Source organism: Rosa rugosa, chromosome 3 (genome assembly GCF_958449725.1).
Source record: "Rosa rugosa chromosome 3, drRosRugo1.1, whole genome shotgun sequence".
NCBI classification, from domain to species: domain Eukaryota; kingdom Viridiplantae; phylum Streptophyta; class Magnoliopsida; order Rosales; family Rosaceae; genus Rosa; species Rosa rugosa.
Genome location: NC_084822.1, coordinates 38,600,965 through 38,621,281, shown reverse-complemented (window position 1 = coordinate 38,621,281; position 20,317 = coordinate 38,600,965). Strand labels below are relative to the sequence as shown.

The following is a 20,317-nucleotide window of genomic DNA, read 5'->3' as shown; positions in this document are numbered from 1 at the left end:
TAGAGTTGAGGTCCAATTGCGAGAGATCAATTCCTAGTCTTGTCGACGTCTCTTGGATCTGGTTGCTGGGTTTGTAAATCAAAGCAAGGGTAAAGTTGGAAAGTATATGACAATATTTTAAGTGTTGAGTGTATTTAGATATTTGTTGGGTATATTTAGAAAGACCCAATTGAAATGATATAGAGAAGATTAGCATGAAATCTTCCTGCTTCTAATACAGTCAAAATCAATTGTGATGGTTATGTTCACCAAAATCAACCAATTACTGTTGGGTTTGTTATCTGAGACTCTAGTTGGAATTTCTTTCTGGCTTTTGCTAAGAATGTGGGAAAGACTTCTATTTTTGTGACTGAAGCTTTAGTTCTTTGTGAGGTTATTAGACAAGCAGTATTTTGTGGGTACTCTAACATTTAAATAGAACGTTATTCCAAGATTTTGATGGATAGTAAGTATTAAGGGAGGTATTCAAATGTCTTGGAGATTTTTCAGTTCAAACATCTCCTGGTTAGCTCAAAGTTGTGAAGTCATCAAAATTTCTGTTTATACACCTTATTTTGCTTATTTGACACGGATCAACTAATTATGACATTATATTGATAGCCTCGACTCGTGTCACTACAAAAAAGAATTGTATTAGCTTCACCAATTTGCGACGGCCTTCAATTGCCGTCGCCAATGCCTCCTCTTTTGCGACGGCAAAAACTGAGGGGTCGCGATTGTGCAAAATATTTGCGACGGTAACAACTGCCGTCGCCACTGGGCGTGGCAAACCCAATGATTTACTTCGGAAAGAGTTAGCCGTAGTAAAATAATATGCTTACGATATGTTTGTTGCAGGGGATTACGATCCCACCTAAATCTAAGTCGCTAACCCTAATCCCTCATTCCCTCAGCCTCTATTCGAGATTTCGACTGACCCTGACCCTCAGCCTCTCTTCGACTCACTCCCTCTGTCCCTCAGTTTCAGTCGCCGCCGACCCACCGCAAAGTTCGACGGTTCGGCCTTATCTCTAAGCTAGCTCTAACCTCTCAGTCAGTCATCTCACTCCCTCAGCCACTCAGTCTCAGTCTTCCTATTCGTAATCTCGAACCGCTGAACCGCCGACCCACGGGTTTGCTTCGACCCACTGTAAGTAAACCTTCTCTCTATACTTCATTGTTGGGATGTTGGTCTCCGACCCATCGATCTCCAGTTAATAGATTTGATTATTTGAATGTTTTGATTGATTTTGAGTTGTGAATTGTAGAAGAGATCCATTATTTTATTTCAATTAAATGATTAACGGTACTTTCTGTTTTGATAGGGATTTTAGTATTTTACTCTTAATATGGCCACTGATGATTCGAGTCATTTGACAATGGAGAAAGAAATTGTTCCAGCTTCTGAAAAAGAAGGAAAAGATGGGTTTCAGTTTAGGATTCTTGGTCGGCATCTTTGGAGTTCTAATTCTCTCTCATGCCGCTTAATCAACTGTTCAGTGTAAGCCCCTAAACTCCCAATATATACAAATAGATATATGAAATTGAATTTCAGAACAATAATTGCGTTTTGATGTGATTAGAAAGAGAAGAAGAAAGATCCACGATCCAGAAAGAAAGAGAATGATCTTTTTTCACTTTGATCTTTTTGAATTTTTTTTCTTCTTTTCTGCAAGTTCTCTTATCTTATCTATCTTTCTCTCATGTGCCTGTATATGTCTGTATCTATATGTTATATCTGTGTTTTTTTTTTTTTTGAGAGGTTTTCTTTGTGGGCGTCTTTGCTGTGTTGGGTTTTTGTTGATTTTTCGAGCCTATCTGAGATTCCAGATCTGTGGTGAATCATGTGGCTTTTCTGTGGGTATGATTTGAATTAAGATTTGAAGATTAAGAAATAGCCATGCGATCCTCTTTTCTTTCTTTAATTTTTTGTTTTCGAATTTTGATATTAAATCTGAGTTAGAGGAGGAATGAATATCAGTACAGATCACCAGATTAGTTCAGACAGATTGGTGGGTCATTATTCCTATGGACTCTGTACAGGCTTTTATTGCAATAGTTGACCCTATTGTTTCGTTGAAAGGAGATTTATCCTATTTGACTGTTTAAACCTTCTTTAAGTGAACTAAAGTGGAACCTTTACATTGTTTATAACATGTTGGTGGAGAATTTCCTGTGCTGTTCACAATTCAGATGGCATGTTAATAAAATAAATTGTTGGTTGGAAACTGAGAATTCAATTGAATGGAAATGGGAATTCCGGGATTTTTTGTTTTTGCTTTCCAAAATAATATGACTAACTGACCCTTAGGCTACTTTTCCCTTTGATATCTGGTGCCTTACTGTTTAGGTGAAAGAAATGACTGACCAGATAAAAAGGTTAATTACTTGATCATGAAGGTCAAAGAAGTTTTTCTTTCTGGTATATATCAGATGAAAAAAATCTGGGTTGACTGCTTTGTGGCTCACATATAAATTTTCAAAATATGTCATCTCATTTACAATAATTAGACCTTTTTTCCTTCTTCTGAAAATCTAATCGATGTTGGAAAAATGCAGGCTGGTCTTTAATCCTATAATCAAGAAGCTGAGAAAACCAAGACTTTTGCTACTCCCAAAGACAGAGGTTTGGACTGGAAACAAAGAGGAAAGGTTTGGTTTTTAATCTCCTTCACCTGTTTTGTTGTTTAGTAAATGGTCCTGCTTATGGCTTTGAATGGAAGATACTGGATTCATGATATTTGTTTTTTCTGTTTAATTATTTAATTTTCACATTCATTACATTAGCTTGGATGAAAAGAAATTTGATGTCAAACTTTGATTTTCGGACTAGGTTGAGAGAATTTGATTTAGCAACAAACTAAAGATTGTCCATTGGTTAGATTGGTTTTGGTTGAGTCCAGCTTTCAATGAAGTCTTAATATTTTGAGCTTATATGCATGCATTTGCATAGTAACTTCAATAAAGGTGAACACTTTCATTTCATTTTGTGATGGTGGATTTTTGGAAGTGCTCCCATTCTGTTTGCCAAATGGTTACTGTCAACTATGTGTCTTTGCTTTATTTCGCTTAGATATTATAAAATTTTATTTATTTATTGATTATTGTTATCATTGGTTGACATTGAAAATTTGATTTGTAATTTTTTGTGTAGTTGGGGATTGAACATTACGTATATTGAGGGAGTTTGAAAGATCAAGTTTTAAAATTCCTACAAGCCAAAGCAGAAGAGAGAAAAAGGTCTAATTTTTTTTTTCCTCCCCTGTACAGGAGGCTGATAGTTATTATTCAAAACGTCAAGGGACGTACTTTTTTGGTAAGTGGTTTGTTCTTTCCTATTTTTTGATTTTACGATATGCTAAACAGCAAAGAGAGTTAGTGTTATGTTTCTTTTATTTGGCAAAGAGTTGTTCAAAAATCGTACAGTAAAACATTGCAGAAAATTCTTTTAAAAGTGAGCAAGTCCTTTATCGCTAGAAAAGACAAAAACAAATGTTTTTGTAACCTCTGTGAAAAGAGAAGCAGCCTTTCCTATTCAGATTGTTGATTCAGATGTATTGGTTATGCCTTGCGGATGTCATATAATGGTTTCGGTTTTGTCATGGAAATGTTTGCATACTGTTTATTGGATTTTAGAGTTTAATGATGAAGTAAGAGTGGAACAAGAGTAATGGCAAAGAAAGTTTTGATCAAATAAACGTTGTGTTCAAGTCCTTCAATTTTTGTGTCAAAAATTGTTTTTCTTCTTTTCTGCAGTGTACATTGAATAGTGCTTTTTGGTTTTATGTATCTATTTTGTTCTGCAGTGTACATTGATTTTTTTTTTTTTTGCAGATTTTATGCATAAAAGTTTTGGCACCATTTTTCTGCTGCTGTTCCTTTGTCTGCTACCCAATATAGTCTTGGTTTCATATTGTTATTCAGGTATAAACTTTAAAGTCCTATAAGAGTATTTCTATGTTCACTTTATAACGTGTTCGGCCGTAGTAGCATCAATTCCTTTTAACTGTTATTTCATTTTGCAGATTTTAGGAACAGTTTGCAGTCAGATTCTTTAACGGTTTTGGATCCAGGTATAACTTTCGAAGGACTATCGATCATCTTTGTTCCTATTGTAGTAAAAATCACAACCTAATTTTGTGCAACTACGCTTAATATAGAGCTATTTAACCTTTGTTTGTTCAATTTGTTTTTGAGTTTAACTGAGCTTGATTCTTTGTGGAAAACAGTCTTAACTTTTCTTTTTGTTTAAATTTTGTAATTTTATTTTTATTCATGAAAATCTAAATTTCATGAATTTCTGAATTTCTATTCTTTTATTGTTATGTATTTTCTCATTTAAAGACATTGTTGGATTGCCTGGTTTTGCTTTGCCAAGAGATAATTTATTATTCATTTAACACTTACTCTAAAAACATAGCTGCCAAGTAGAGGAATCAATATTGATATTTCTTTTATATATATATATATATATATATATATATATATATATATATATATATATATATATATATATATATTCTGCTCTCTGTCTGTTCTCATGACAATGAACTGCAAACATAATTGAAACTGTAATGGTGTAATGATGTGTAACCCACAACAGAACATTAACATTTATCTACTTTATTTGATAGCGTTTTTAACCTTTGTTATTCATGTATGGTAAAGGTTTCTGAAATTTGTTTCAATTTGTTTTCTTTGATCTTATTTTGATTTCCAGTTTTACATCTGTACTTGATAGATGATAGTTTTAAAGTACAGTTATGGTGTCAAGAACTCGAAGAGTAAAATCGAAAAGTTCTTTCATTCATTGCTGAAATTACTCAAATTAGTGATACTTGACATGTTGTGACTATTGGCTATTGCAGTAACAATGAATTGTGGAATAGAAGAAGACTTCGTTTTTCTGGTTGCAGGGGTGGAGATCATGTGCAGTGACCACGCTGGGTAGAGATGGTAGTGATTTGACAGCTACAACCATTGGTAAAGCACGTTGGCAGGAACTTGACCATGTTGTGGAAGAACTGGAGAAAATTGTTGTTGTCAATCTTCAGCACCGATCAATAATATCTCTCATTGGAAATGTGCAGAAATCATAACTAATATTAGAGAAGGTGTTGTACTGTGTTGGGCCAAGTACTTAGAAAGCATTCCCTATTTTCTTTTGTTCTCTGGTTGATGACAAGTGTTGTTCAATTGATCAAACAGGGTTATTAGCTATATATGTATTTGAATCTGGTATTCATGTTTTGGTGCATTTTATATAAAATTTATTATTTGGCTTCTTTTGCTCCAAAAATAAAAATCTGGTATGCAAAATTGCATGCCAGGTTTTTTTTTAATCAATGATATGCATTTTGCGACGGCACTTTGGCTTTCGGCGACGGCCTTGCGCCGTGGCCAATTGAATTTTTTTTTGTAGTGTGCTAGTCTGAGAGCTAACTTTGCCTCAATTGTTTGTCTCTCATCTGTTTTAAGCATATGCTTAGGAAAACCAACTTTTTAGTGAATGTTGTTGTAGATACTGGACATCGATCAACTCAACCTTGCCTTTGTCGGTTGTAAATGCTCTGTATTTATAACAATTAGGCAATGGTTGTTGTATAGGTTTTTCCTTTGCAGATTTTAGTTTTTATTTTTTCGTTTGTGCTTTTGTTTGTTATGTATCGAAAAAAAGAAAGAAAGAAGGTATCTCAGTCATCATTAGAGTCACATGTTCATCACGTGTAAAATTGAGATAGGATTACATTTATTGGAATATGGAACCTTACAATGAGAGATTATTCGAATAAGAAAACATAGAGATTGCATGATTTATGCTCTATAAAACAATTCAATGTGATCAGAACTTTATTTTATATGTCTAATTCCAGCTCTACGAAAATGGAGTAAGTTAGCCTTTCCCAATAATAAAGAAAAGATTGATGAACTCTCACTTGAGCTGGATATCATTCTTGTAGACGCTACCTACTTTGATGGTGATCATATTCAGCAAATTTACTCTCAAATCGATCATCTTTGGGGATTGGATGAATTATTCTGGCACCAAAGATCCAGAATCAGTTGGCTAAATCTTGGTGATCGCAATTCGCATTTTTTTCATCAATTTACCATCAAAAGAAGATAAAGAAACAAGATTCTAAGATCAAGAACTCCTTTGATCAGTGGCTTCATTCTGAAAAAGACATCTATGATACCATATCTTTGTACTTTCAATAGATTTATACATCAGATGGTCCTCGAGATTGGGAGGATGTTTTACATTTGATAGATCTGATTGTCACCCTTGATATGAACTCTTCCCTCCTTGCTCCTGCGTCTGTGGAGGAGATTCATGATGCGGTTTTTCAATTGAGAGGCCTTAAAGCTCAAGGCCCTGACGGTTTTTCGAGAATCTACTATCAGATTTACTGGGAAATAATTAACTGAGTCATCTCTGAAGCTACCTCAGACTTCAGGAATATAGGTTCCATTTTACATTCTATTAATCAAACCCACATTATTCCTGCTTCCAAAAGTCAGAGCCCCTCAACTTCCTTCTCAAGTCAGATCTGTAGAGCTTTGCAATTTTTCTTACAAAATCCTATCCAAAGTCCTCACCAACTGACTAAAGCCTCTGATGCCGGTACTGATTTAGGAACAGTAATCAGCATTTGTCTCTGGACGCCAAATTCATGATAATGTCATCATCGCCCATGAAATTTTACACCATCTCAAGCTCCTTAGGACCGAATCAAAATATGAATTAGGCATCAAATTGGACATGAATAAAGCATATGATCGCCTTAGTGGGATTTTTTTGAAGCTGTATTAACCGATTTGGGGTTTGCTAGATTCTATTGAATATGAACTGTGTTCGACTGTTCGTTCTGTTTCCTCATTGATTCTTATCAATAGGAAGCCTTCCAAGCCTTTTTCTCCTACTCGGGGCCTTAAAGAAGGCGACCCTTTGTCCCCCTTCCTGTTCTTGTTGTGAGCGACGTGTTATCCACCATTTTCAGAAAGGCCTGCATTACTAGATAGATTGTCCCTATTTCTATTGGGATAAATGGCCCAGACATAAGCCACTTACTGTTTGCCGATGACACGTTATTCTTCATCAAAGCATCTGAACAAAGCTACAGTTTTCTTTCTCATATTCTCAAAGCCTACTACACAACTTCGGGTCAACAGATCAATCAAGAGAAATCATCTCTTTTCTTCATCCCAAATACTCCTCAAGCACTAGTATCTCAACTATAGACTATTCTGGGCATGCAAGCTGTTACAAATCTCGGCAAATACTTAGGGCTGCCCATAGTTTGGGGCCGGTCTAAACTCACAGCCTTTACCTACATCAAGGACGCAATCTTTTGCAACATGCAAGGCTGGAAGCAAGCTACATTGACTCAAGCTGGGAAAGGAGATTTCAATAAAATTCCAGCTTACCCAATGGCCTATTTGCTCTTTTCGAAATCGATCTGCAATGATATTAATTCTGCCAAGGCTAAATTTTGGTGGGGAAAAGATGGAGAAAGAGGGATACACTGGAAGAATTGGCAACATCTTGGTCTCTCTAAGTCAGAATGAGGTATCGGCTTTCGTCATTTTAATGATTTCAATTTAGCTATACTAGCTAAGCAATCTTGGCAGATCATAAAGTCATAAACAACCTGGATGCTCTTTGGGTCCGGGTTCTTAAAGCAAGATATTTCCCATCTTCGTCTCTAATGTAAGCTAGATAGGGGGCTTCTCTTTCTTGGATTTGGAATAGCATTCTTGCTAGTAGAACTCTTCTTACCAAGGGTATGGTTACTCAAGTTGGTAATGGTGTTAACACTTCAGTTTGGGATGATAATTGGGTCCCAACTCTTCCTAAATTCAAGCTTCAGTCTGCTCCTCCTCCCCAACATGTCTCTTTTTCTTCTTTAATCAATTGGTCTACCTGCAATTGGAATCTTCAGTTAATACAGAACCACATTAACCTTGCAGAAGCTAATGCAAATCCAGACCATTCCATTGATCTCTTCTTCCTTGCCTAACAAGCTTATTTGGCCCTATGAAAAAAGGTTCATATTTGGTTCACTTAGGCTTATCATCTGCAGAGATCCTTTCAGCCTGCCACAGACATACCCCCCAAGCTTCGCACCAAATTCCCTCCTCTGTGTGGAAATGGATTTCGAGCCCCAATACCCTTCCGAATATTATGATTATCTTCTGGGGAGCTTGTTCTAATGCTCTTGCCACCCAAGCCAACTTATTTTGGCGTCACCTTCCTAGTAGTCCAATATGCACTTTTTGCAACGCTCATCTTGAAACTTTGGAGCATCTTCTTTTCACTTGTCCATGGACTTCAGCGGTATGGTTCAGCCATCCTTTGAGTTATAGGATGGATCCCTCTACAATCTCTTCCTTAGATCGGTGGATTTAGTAGCTTTAGTCCATTTTGGACTGCATATCAAAGGAAAAAAAAGGTAATTTGGTCTTCTATTAGCTTTCTTTACTGGGAAATATGGAAACATCATTGTTCATGTGTGTTTAACCATCTCTCCCCCTCGCCTGCCAAAGTTATTGAGAAAGCAACCCAATCTTTCAATGAGTTCCAGAAGGATACCAAGAAACCTTTCTCCTCTGGTCCACAGCAAGTTCAGTCTTCAATTTCGAATCATTGGAACCCTCCTCCCCCATCATCCTTTAAAATAAACACATATGCTTCTTCAGACTTGAATTCTTTGGAATGTGATTTAGCTACCATTGTGAGAAATTCTGATGGATATTTGATCAATGGAGCAGCTCTTCTCTCCTCTACGCCTTCCCCATGCGTAGCTGAAGCTCTTGCTCTCCAGTTAGTCTATTCTCTCTGTTCTTCTCTGCCTCAGGCCTCCAATATTATTAGAATCGGACTCCATTCAGTTGATCAATGCAATCAATGATCACCGCCTCCTAGTGGATTGGCTCGCCTAGCCATTAGTTACAGACCTTCACCTCTTTGGCGCAGGCCTCTGGCTCCCTCTATCAACTGGCATTGGACCAACAAGGATGCTAATTAACAAAGCTGCTGATCTTGTAGCCTCCTTAGCTCGAAAGAGGATGTGTCCGGCTAGTTGGGTTCAACAGCCTCCTTCCTCTCTGTCTCATGTTTTATTGTATGATGGATTGCCTCCTCCTTCTTCTGTGAGGAGTTGAGTCTTTGTTTTATGTTCTTCTTTCTGTACTAGTTTTCTTTGGCCAAAATAATAATAATAATAATAATAATAATAATAATAATAATAATAATAATAAAATCAAAAGTCATGCTTATGAAAAATAAGTTAAACTAGACATGGAAAATTAAACAAAGCGAATATGATTTTTGATGAACAATGTTATTTCTCTTTATTGATGTGATTTGTAGGGGACTAATTAGATTGGCTTCAGTACTTGCAAGACGTAGAAGTGGTTAGGGGAATGGTTGGTGTGTATTAATCGATAACTCTCTGTCGTTCAAGTCACTCACGAGGTGATGAGAGAAAGAGAGAGTTAGTATAGTGAGAGAAAGTGAAAGGAGCATGTATTTAGAGGTTTACACTTTTATTTTGATAAGAAAAATAATAGAAAGGAGTTTAAATACAAAAGCCTCTAGGGCATCCATATCCCAAATGATCAAAATCTAAAGCCCTAGAAACACGTAAAGGTAATATTTTATCCCAATATCTACCATTGGGACAAGAATGACCTATATTTGCCAGCACGTCAGCAACATAGTTTGTTTCTCTATAAATACGTCTAAATTGGATGTTCTCAAATCCTTTAGCAATTTCTTGAATGTCTCGAATGATTTTTAATAACCTCCAAGGTGTGGAAATGCTTCCATTTGTGCAGTCTATCACCAATTTTGAGTCTCCTTCTATAAGAATTTTTGTAAATCCTCTCTCCCTTGCTAAAGCAGGTTGTCACGGAGAGCAATTGCTTTAGTAGTTGGAATAGTGGAGTCTCCCGTTATTCTAACATATGCCACAATAGATTCACCAAGATGATTTCTGATCACAGACCCTCTTGCAACTCTCTTATTTTTTGAAACAAAACCATCAAAATTGATTTTGACAGTATCAGTAGGGGCAGGTTGCCACAAGATGGTGGCAGAGTGGTTTTAAAGAATATCTCGCTTCCTAATACTATTAAAATCCATATATGCATTGGCTGCTGGCCTGCTGCAGCTGCAGCTGCAGCAACTACAAAAGTAAAGAAATTGCTTTGCTCATGATGAAATGTCCATACTGAACTGTCGAGAAATTATAGTAACAAACACCGCAATTTATAGCTAGATTTGATATGGTTACCTAAGTAATGTATGTGAGTATAGGTAAAGCAAATACATTGGTAGGCAAGACAAATACATTGGTGTATTTCCAATGTTGATATTCCCTTAAGGTCTTGCCATGGATGCATTTAGACTCATTTAGATCCTGCGGCATGTACAATGATTCACTCTCCACAAGTAGAAAAGTACAAGGATTTTTATGAAACCTTTGACCACCACAATCATAGAATAAAACTTTACAATACAGAAAGATACACATACATTTGACCATAAAGAAGGAGTAGAGCATCGTTAGAGCAACTCCAACAGCTTCCCTATAATTTTTGTATAATAGGGAAGTAAAAGTCAAAGCTTTAGCATTTTTTTATTCTCCAACTCCAACAGATTCTCTATTTTACAGCAATTTCTAAAATCTCCATATTCTTCCTTAAATTTTTAGAGCTTGCTGTAAATATAGGGAATTTGGTTTTCTCTTTCCTCACTTTCCCTAAAATAGAGATAGTTATAGGGAATCTGTTGGAGCAAAAGAGGCTTATTTTTCCCTAAAGTAGAGAAAAATCAAAATATAGGGAAGCTGTTGGAGTTGCTCTTACCAAAGTCGTAGAGATCCGGGATATGCGGTGGGTGAGATTGGAGTACTACTCTTTCTTCGTTGGTGGGAAGTGGTGGTGGGTTGGTGTGTGATAGGTACCATACCATACCCCATCTTAATACCATTTGGGTTGGTTTTCGTTTTCTTCTGACTCACTTCTTTAAGCGTCAAATCGCCCCCATTCGTCTATATAACACAAGAAAACAGAGCAGACACAACTCAAAAGAGGGATAACGAAATAGAGAGAGAGAGAGAGCCCTGTGGTTACCACCGACCCAGGTCCTCCGGTCACACCCTGATTGGGTCCCACATTCCGATGAGAGATTCGTCAAGGAAGATCCACACATTCCAATAACAACTCCAACCCTACGTTTCATTTTCACATCTTTTCGGCCTCCCCTCTTCCTTTTAAAGGCCATTTCCGTTCGTTTCTTCCCAAGCTACTTCTTGGGTTCTATTGATTTTTCTCTTGTCTGGGTGATTTGGGTTGCTCTTTGTTCCGAGTATTGGTTGTTGGTTTGCGTCAAAGATTTGGTCTTTATCTTCCAAGTTTGCAGTGATATCTTCCAGTGTGGTTGATTTGGGATCTGGGTCGGTGCCTGTTTTCGGATTTGGTGGTCTGTCAATGGGCGCATTGGATGAGGGGCATTTCTGTTCGGAACTTGAGAATGGAGTGAAGCTGGGTTGTATTGAGCTGAGTGTTGATGCCGAACCCGAGACCGTAGCTATTGAGGATGCTGTCAAAGTTCTCCTGCAGGGTCTTGGAGAGGATGTGAACAGAGAAGGTCTCAAGAAGACACCTCTTCGTGTTGCCAAGGCCCTTCGAGAAGGAACAAGGGGTAACTGTTTTCTTTGCCTTGTTTAGATAACTTTACTTACTAATTCAATGCTTATCAATATAGTTCAGAAAGATTGTAACTTTGTTTTGTTCCTCTTGTGCTATGTTAATCTAACTTTCCATTGCTTATTGTATTTGGGCAACCATTTTGATTAGTTATTGTTGATAGCTACCAAATTTTGAGATTTGGGTAGTTGGTTAGGTAGTATTTTATTTAAGTTTGTCAAGACCTGAATGCTCTGAAATTCTTATGTTGGCTAGAACTAATTGCATGGAATGTGTTTAGTGTGTAAATGAAATATCTGTAGCCTTAGATGGTGACAGTAGTGTGTATGTGTTATAAACTTATGATCCATTATTAAAGATACTATTCTTGTTTTTCAGCTTGATTGCCAGATAGATAACACACTATACACAGTTCAAAATGCTTCCCCCTCTGCAACTTAATGCCCTAATAAAACTCTTACCTTTCAGGAACTAAAAATATATATGCCATTTGCTGGGATTATCAATCTTCATGTTAAAACTGTAGCTTCAAATGCGTAAGTAATGGGATGACAAATCAATCTAATAAGAAGGGACCATCTGTTGTCAATTCTTTTCAAACTGTGCCTAATTTATCTGTAGCTAGATGGAGATCTTGGATGCACCCAACCTTCCTACTTCCATTTCATCATGCCTATCAAAAGCATCAAGAATGACTTCTGCTTGTCGCCTGGTAGGGTAGAGTAATTATCGTAATTGTAAACCGTATGAGGTAAAGCTCATCACTGGCATATATGTGCATATACATCATCACCAAGTAAACTGGCTGTTTTCAAGGCCCTTTCGAAATTGATTCTTTATGCAGCGCTGAGCATGCTCCGGATTCATTCATATATTTCTTTTGAAATGGATGTTGTTGGTGATATTGATATCTTTATACTATTCACATCAAAATAATCTAGGGCATGTACTGATTTTGAGTCATTATCTTTTCTTCAAGGTTATAGACAAAAGGTTAAGGACATTGTGCAAGGTGCTTTGTTCCCTGAAGCTGGTCTGGATAATGCAGTAGGTCATGCTGGAGGAGCTGGTGGACTTGTGGTTGTTCGAGATCTGAACCTCTTCTCCTATTGTGAATCTTGTATGCTACCATTCCAGGTTAAATGTCATGTGGGTTATGTCCCTTCTGGTCAACGAGTTGTAGGCTTAAGCAAGCTCTCTCGAGTAGCTGATGTGTTTGGAAAACGTCTTCAAGAGCCGCAGCGTCTAGCAGATGAAGTGTGTTCAGCCCTGCACCATGGCATCAAGCCAGCCGGTGTCGCTGTCATGCTCCAGTGTTCACACATTCATTTCCCAAATTTAGAATCAGCTTTTCTCGACTCGAACCACCAAGGATGGGTAAAATTGCTGGTTAGTTCAGGTTCTGGAGTTTTTGAAAATGAAAGTGCCGATATTTGGGCAGATTTTTTGAGTCTTCTGAAATTCAGAGGCATAGATGTGGAGAAAACTGGCTTGAGAGACTCAAGCAATTGGTGTCCATCTCGATCTTCAGCTTGTGCTAATTCTGTCTCCAAGGTTGAATCAGCCAATCAGAGAATGGTCACTGCAGTAGCTTCAATTCTTAGATCACTGGGTGAAGACCCATTGAGAAAGGAGCTCGTAGGAACACCTGTTCGCTTTGTGAAATGGTTGATGAACTTCCAGAATTGTAATTTGGATATGAATCTGAATGGGTTTGTTTCTGCTAGGGTGGATCCTCTACACCCCAATGGAGATAGCTGCAAAGAAAAGCAAATCCACTCTGAGCTCAACTTGTCTGTGTGGTCTCAGTGTGAGCATCATTTACTTCCCTTTTATGGTGTCGTGCATATAGGATATACGGCCACAGAAGGATCCAATCCCATTGGAAAATCTCTTCTACAATCAATTGTCTGTTTCTATGGTTTTAAGCTCCAGGTGCAGGAGAGACTTACACGCCAGATAGCAGAAACTGTGGCATCACTTTCAGGTGGAGATGTGATAGTTGTTGTGGAGGCTAACCACACCTGTATGATCTCTAGAGGGATTGAGAAGTTTGGAAGTAGCACAGCTACCATCGCAGTACTGGGTCGTTTTTCAACTGACCCTGCTGCAAGGGCCAAGTTTTTGCAGAGCCTCCCAAACATTGCCATTTCAGGACCGTGATTCCAATTCATCTATTAACTATCGATTCTTTTCTACTCAGTTCTTTGCCTTGGTGGTTTATGCTGCTCAGCCATAAGTTTATGACATTGTCAAAGGATGACCTGTAGCCAATCGTCCTGCCTCATTTTTGTTTTGGTGGTATGGAAGTTTTAACTGAACTATCTAAATGCCCATGGTCTCATGACAGAGGATCCTAAAGTTTTGTTTTGTTTCATCTATTATCTGTAGCATTATACCCTTGCAAGATTCCAAGGCTTCTCTTTGTTTCAAAGATTGTTTCCATTCCCTTTACTGGCATACGAATGATATATTGATAGTACGAATCATATTGATTATTGAATACCCACAAAGCTTTAGTCTGTTACTTGATTAGTCATTGCAGTACCTTAAATTGTTGACCATGGAAGGCTCTATCTGGTTTATTATGTCTTTTAGCTTGCTCACATTTTAGCTTTCATCAATCATTAACAAGTAACATAACTCCAAACTACTTTGACAAATGTAATCTCCTGTGAAAGTAAAAATTGTAGGCTTCTAGCTGATGTTTAGCGCCATAAAACAATTTGCTTGTTTGGTGCTTGCAGAAAGGACTTTTACCACAGAAAACAAAAATAACTTTGCACTAAACACAATCCAAACAACAGAAAGTTAAATTTCATCTGTCAGAGAGTTGCCCGAGATAACAGAGTTGCAAATGCAAATAGAAAACGATACGATTATGGGCCAGTCACTATATATACATGGAAGTGTTCAGCCACAAGTACACACAGGCAAAAATTAAACCTTTGTCCTCTCCAATACTTTCCTACTCAAGTGAAGTTCTGATATGGGCACAAGGGCATAATTCATTGGCGATCCCTTATTAGCAATCCCAGGATTGCTATCAACAGGAGCATACATAGTAATTCTGACACAGCTTGAACCTGCAGTAATTTATCACAATCAGAAAACCTAGGATCCCATTAAAAACATGGGAAATTACCTTGGCAAACAGATGAGGGTCAATTCTGTAGAGGCAGAACAATTTTTTATTGGAAGATACATTACAAATGACTTTCAACTAATTAACTAATTAGCTGTGGTTATTGCATGGGTTTTGAAGGATCATCTCTTAACATTACTAGCTTATAAGAAACAAATAGGCTCTATAAGGTGACTTTTGCAGTAAATAAGGGAAGTAAAAATGATATATATGAGATTTATGTCACTGAATGCGTGCAAGCGTGCAACCATTTAGTATAACGAACTTGGGAGGAAAGAAGGGAAGTAAAAAAATTGAATGTATATTAGTGTATGAAAAACAATATACCTGTCTTTTGTGAGGATGATTTTTGTCAGCCATGTTCAAGAGCATAGCATAACATGTTAACCATTGTCAACTCAGTTACCGGAGCATTGCTTTCTGCTACAACAAAGCTTTAATTTTTTTTTTCTAATCATTTTAATATGAGAACCATAAAGAAGAAGGTGCGACTTCAAGGGTCACCTGGGATGTAAAAAATTTGTGTTGTAGGTGGAATTCCCAGTAGTTCTCCCAAATGGACACGAGCATGAGCACGCTGAACCTGTACTATATTATCAACACAAAAGTTGAGATCTCGTTGCTCTAGACAAATCAAAAATAAAACCCTTCCAAATTTCATACCTATGTGGCTATATCCTATAGGGTTACTGAGATGACTTCTATCGGTTTAGCTACAGTTACATATTGTACCAAAATGTTTTTGATGGAAAAGAAGTATTTTCATGTTGGAGAGCCGACCAAGTTTCCTCGTCAGAAACCAGAGGTGAAATTTGATCAAACTGATGAGCAGTATGTTACAAATTGACTCAGTTTTAGGTAATAGACTACTATTATGAATCCACCTTATCCAGATCCAGACAAGGACTAATACTACCAATTAACTCGAAGCTATATTCAACCAAACAAGAGAGCTACTAATGAGAATGCCATAAAAATAAAACAGCGTGAATGTGCAAATAACTTGGTTGTCAAAAGATCAACAGCACATAATAAAAGATATCATCATCATCCACAAGGAAGTTTGCCTCTGAGCTAAAATATGCAAAACCACAAAAACATGAGCATTATGTCACACAATACATAAAGCATCAACCGAGTGTTATACTCTGTCAAGAGTGGATCGTAAGATATCAAAACAAAGATTTACAGGCAGTCTTTGTAACTCCCAACCTCTGTCTAGAAAGACTATAAGTAGTCATCAACGATGTCTCAGTCATCTAGATACAAATGACGAATTTTCTTCCAATCTATCCGCACCTTGGAATCTTCGTCTAGATACAAGTGTCGAATCTTCTTCCACTCTATATGTATCTTAGAATCTTCATCTAGATACAAATGACGGATTTTACTCCAATCAAGTTTTGTCCTAAATTTCTCAACTTTAGTTTTAATTTTCTCAAGTTCTGCTTGCACTCGGGGCAAAGGACCATGAAGTGGAGTTTGCGGGGATGAGGGATTAGAGGGTGAAGGGTCAGGATGAACATGTGGTTGGGGAGAAGAGGGCAAGGAGCCATCCTCATGAGCAGAAGGGACCGAAGGGGTCCAATGACGGATTTTACTCCAATCAAGTTTTGTCCTAAATTTCTCAACTTTAGTTTTAATTTTCTCAAGTTCTGCTTGCACTCGGGGCAAAGGACCATGAAGTGGAGTTTGCGGGGATGAGGGATTCGAGGGTGAAGGGTCAGGATGAACATGTGGTTGGGGAGAAGAGGGCAAGGAGCCATCCTCATGAGCAGAAGGGACCGAAGGGGTCCAATGACGGATTTTACTCCAATCAAGTTTTGTCCTAAATTTCTCAACTTTAGTTTTAATTTTCTCAAGTTCTGCTTGCACTCGGGGCAAAGGACCATGAAGTGGAGTTTGCGGGGATGAGGGATTCGAGGGTGAAGGGTCAGGATGAACATGTGCTTGGGGAGAAGAGGGCAAGGAGCCATCCTCATGAGCAGAAGGGACCGAAGGGGTCCAATGACGGATTTTACTCCAATCAAGTTTTGTCCTAAATTTCTCAACTTTAGTTTTAATTTTCTCAAGTTCTGCTTGCACTCGGGGCAAAGGACCATGAAGTGGAGTTTGCGGGGATGAGGGATTCGAGGGTGAAGGGTCAGGATGAACATGTGCTTGGGGAGAAGAGGGCAAGGAGCCATCCTCATGAGCAGAAGGGACTGAAGGGGTTGAAGGAGCCGCAAGGGGCGAAGGGGTTGAAGTGGCCAAAGAGGGTGAAGGGCTGTGCTGAGTAAGAATTTCAGGCAAAGGGCCACAATCGTGCTGAACATGACCTTCTGGAGAAGTGCAGTGCTGAACATGCATTTGGGGGAAAGGGTCTTGCTGAACATGGTCTTGGGGCAAAGGGCCTTGCTGAACGTGGTCTTGGGGAAATGGGTCTTGCTGAACCTGGTCTTGGGGCAAAGCGTCCTGCTGAACCTGCTCTTGGGGCAAAGCTTGGGGCAAAGGGTCTTGTAGTTCTTTCTGAATGTATTCTTCAAGCAAAGGTTCTTTCTGCATGTATTCTTCAGGCAAAGGTTCTTTCTGATTATGTTCTTCGGTAAAAGGGCCACGGTCATGCTGAATACGAGCTTGGGGCAAAGGATAGTGTTGAATATGCGCTTGGGGACACTGACAGTGCTGAATTGCCGGTAGGGTTGCAGGACCCTGCTGAATATGTGCATGATGATACATACACCATAAATTGGTGGCAGTTCCAAGAAGCATTAACAGGAGCATAAATGGTAGTAGTGATATTGCAGGAACCTGCATGTAATCAATCACAATCAGGAGAAGCAGAACTAGAGAGCCATTCAAAACAATTTCTTTTGTTTCCAAAAGTCAAAACAGACAGGCCAATTCCGTGGAGTATTTTTTATTTATTTTGGTGATCGAACTGATTTTTAACAGAATCGTTAATTAATTAATGAACAGGTGCTATTGCATGAGTTTTGAAAGATCATTGAAAACAGTAAGTGGGTTGGATATTAGAAACTAAGACATATTTGGCATTCATAAGATGAATGTTATATTTGTTATTAAGTTCTAGCAGAGTCTGTGATTCATTAAACAAAAAGAATGAACCTGGTGCATGAAGGAAAATACCTTTTTCTTATGAGTAAAATTTTTATCAGCATGCTCAAGCGAATAGCGTAACATGTCAATTGTTGTGGACTCAGTTACTGGGTCACTGCTTTCTGCTATCACGAAGAGTTATGTTTCATCTTATATGATGCCACTAATGTAAATATCAGACGGTAGAGAGTAATAACTTCATTGCTCACCTGGGATGTCAAATATTTGGGTTGTAGGTGGAATACCCAATAGTTCTCCCAAATGGACACGAACACGAGCACGTTCGTCATGTGAAAGTAGATCACCATGAGTGACAACAACAGCAGGTTTATCATCTACCCAAAAAGAACAAAAAAATAGAGATGGAGAGTTCAGTCCCCTTAAATTCACGTTCTCACAAAGTCCCCTTACTCTTATCCTATTATAATTGACAAAATAAGTACTATAGGTAAAATTGATTCATGAAAAATCAACATCTAATACCTTTAAATGCCAAGTATGGGCAGTTGAACATGGAAGCAATCATTCGAGTGTATTGAGTCTCTGCATCTTCCTCACTTTCCAGTGCTTTCAGAACTGAAAGGCCATTAACAGCAAATATGACAAAGTTAACCTTCCTGATCGCACTGGAAAGATGATCATTGTCATGAGCTTTGCACATCATCGCAGTCCTCAAACTTTGACTGTCTGAATCCCTGATATTTAATTCACATAGATTGATAATACTGAAAGTAAGACAAATTCCTAAACCCAAATGAGAGGCTATGCAGACTTAAGAATTCAAACCTAATAGCAAGCTCCCCATGACGAACACCATTTTCCATCCAATGCTTCAGCATTTTTATGTTTTCAGCTGAATCGTCAGACAGACTACGAGTATCATAGATGCAAAACGAAGTTGAACCTCTTGGTATCATACATTCCTGGAGGAAAAGGGTTCCATCTCCGATAGATGAATTGTCTGACATAAAAAATAAATAAATGTGAAGCCGTACTAAAATAAATGGAGCAAGTTTATCCAATTATGCAGAAAACATTACTAAAAGCATACATGAGACTTGTGCTCTTTCTGATGCAAACTTGTCATCTTCAAGCACCTTTGATATTCTGTTAATAAGACTACTCTTTCCAGATCCTTTTGGACCAACCAACAATAGAGTAGTCGTCTTTGGCACATCATAGTCCCTCCTTTTCATGCCACCTGCAGTCTCAATCCATGCCCCAGGGGTGTAGCTGTGAAACTCAAGAACACCAAATCAGTTCAAGCAACCATTCTAACAGTCTGCCCATCATTGGCACCATAAATAGCACAAAGTTCATAAACAGGAGCTATCTTCACATAATTACATACAATCCAATGACCATACTAAAGGTTTTGTTCCACATGAACATGAACGTAAAAATTTTCTGTTCCTCACAAAATCTTAAGTTGAATGATGGGTTACCTCAGTATTTTGTCCTTAGCCTCTTTCGATTTGCCTCGAATCCCCAATAACTCACCAGTCTGCATAATTTTCCTATAAACATTTTCCCTCATCCTCTCACTGGCTTCCCAATCACGCAGTCTCTTATAGTCTCCAGACACCGAACCACTCTGACTTTGTTTATCTACCGCACCCTCCTCAGCCCCCATGCTCAATTCACTTCTGCTTCATCAAAAACCAGAACCACTTTCACCTCTCAGACAAATTCACAACAAACCCAAATTCCATTTTGGCCGGTATAACGCTATACACAAAATATTGAAACATGGGTTCTACCTATATTACCAATATGCATAATTCATATACCACAAAACTAACTATGATCATATATAGGGAGTAAACAAAAGCTGAAAATTTCAAGAACCTGAGAAGTGGAGACGACAGTTGGGAAGAATCCTGGTCCAGGGAGGAGTCTTCTTCCCCTGTTGTGTTATCTGCATGTTTGATTAGAGAGTCAGCCCTACTGTGTCACTGACCCAACATATCAAAAACTCAAAAAGACGCAATCTTTGAGGTACCCAAAACTAAATTACAAAATTTAAAGGGAAAATCAGAGTCACCAATACCAGGAGGAATGGTTATACCGCCACCCATATCGCCACTCTAGCAGTTTCAGAACACACAGACTTCTCAGAGAGACGATGGTTGCTTTTTTTTTTTACCTTTCCTTTCTTCTTTTCTTAGGTGCGAATCGAATTTTCCTTTTCTTTTTATATAACTTGTGGGTTAAGTCCCTTAACTACTAAGGAACCAAAATTAAAAAAAGCTGTGGATGGAGACGGCACCTTGTATCGTGTCATCCTCCTATTAAAGTCGTTCCTTTTTTTTTTTTTTTTTTGGCAATCAATATTCCATTTTTCTTCTCTCTCTTTTTGGGTGTTCAATGAGGTAATAC

At 38.1% G+C, this 20,317-nt stretch overlaps 2 protein-coding genes across 5 annotated transcripts; one reads left to right on the top strand and one right to left on the bottom strand.

The window, feature by feature from the left end:
- Nucleotides 1-11,041: 11,041 nt before the first annotated feature.
- LOC133738545 (GTP cyclohydrolase 1) lies at nt 11,042-14,221 on the top strand. Of its 3 annotated transcripts, none has more exons than XM_062166104.1 (3): nt 11,551-11,689; nt 12,163-12,406; nt 12,674-14,221. In XM_062166104.1, exons 2-3 carry the CDS (start codon nt 12,364-12,366, stop codon nt 13,855-13,857), a joined length of 1,227 nt encoding a protein of 408 aa, XP_062022088.1. In that variant the 5' UTR covers nt 11,551-11,689; nt 12,163-12,363; the 3' UTR covers nt 13,858-14,221. The 3 variants fall into 3 exon arrangements, with proteins under 3 accessions (XP_062022087.1, XP_062022088.1, XP_062022089.1); XM_062166105.1 differs by having other exon boundaries at nt 11,568-11,689; nt 12,316-12,406; XM_062166103.1 differs by lacking the exon at nt 12,163-12,406 and having other exon boundaries at nt 11,042-11,689.
- Nucleotides 14,222-15,830: 1,609 nt separating this feature from the next.
- On the bottom strand, nt 15,831-20,142 carry LOC133740373 (uncharacterized). 2 transcript variants are annotated; one of them, XM_062168321.1, is made up of 9 exons: nt 19,989-20,142; nt 19,787-19,856; nt 19,384-19,584; nt 18,990-19,171; nt 18,725-18,899; nt 18,422-18,633; nt 18,148-18,273; nt 17,969-18,063; nt 15,831-17,629 (listed from the first exon to the last, which is right to left on the bottom strand). In XM_062168321.1, the coding sequence occupies exons 1-9, from the start codon at nt 20,014-20,016 to the stop codon at nt 16,091-16,093; spliced, it is 2,628 nt and encodes an 875-aa protein (XP_062024305.1). In that variant the 5' UTR covers nt 20,017-20,142; the 3' UTR covers nt 15,831-16,090. The 2 variants fall into 2 exon arrangements, with proteins under 2 accessions (XP_062024305.1, XP_062024306.1); XM_062168322.1 differs by having other exon boundaries at nt 17,969-18,060.
- Between the last annotated feature and the right edge of the window lie 175 nt (nt 20,143-20,317).

What these genes read in the sequence shown, in the direction of transcription:
- LOC133738545 (XM_062166103.1), top strand. Translation starts at nt 11,476, where the DNA reads ATGGGCGCATTGGATGAGGGGCATTTCTGTTCGGAACTTGAGAATGGA. An exon ending in CCTTCGAGAAGGAACAAGGG is followed by an intron (nt 11,690 to 12,673) that starts GTAACTGTTTTC and finishes CTTTTCTTCAAG; the next exon opens with GTTATAGACAAAAGGTTAAG.
- LOC133740373 (XM_062168321.1), bottom strand. Translation starts at nt 20,016, where the DNA reads ATGGGTGGCGGTATAACCATTCCTCCTG. An exon ending in GCTAAGGACAAAATACTGAG is followed by an intron (nt 19,172 to 19,383) that starts GTAACCCATCAT and finishes TGAGTTTCACAG; the next exon opens with CTACACCCCTGGGGCATGGA. An exon ending in ATTTTACTCATAAGAAAAAG is followed by an intron (nt 17,630 to 17,968) that starts GTATTTTCCTTC and finishes GATTACATGCAG; the next exon opens with GTTCCTGCAATATCACTACT.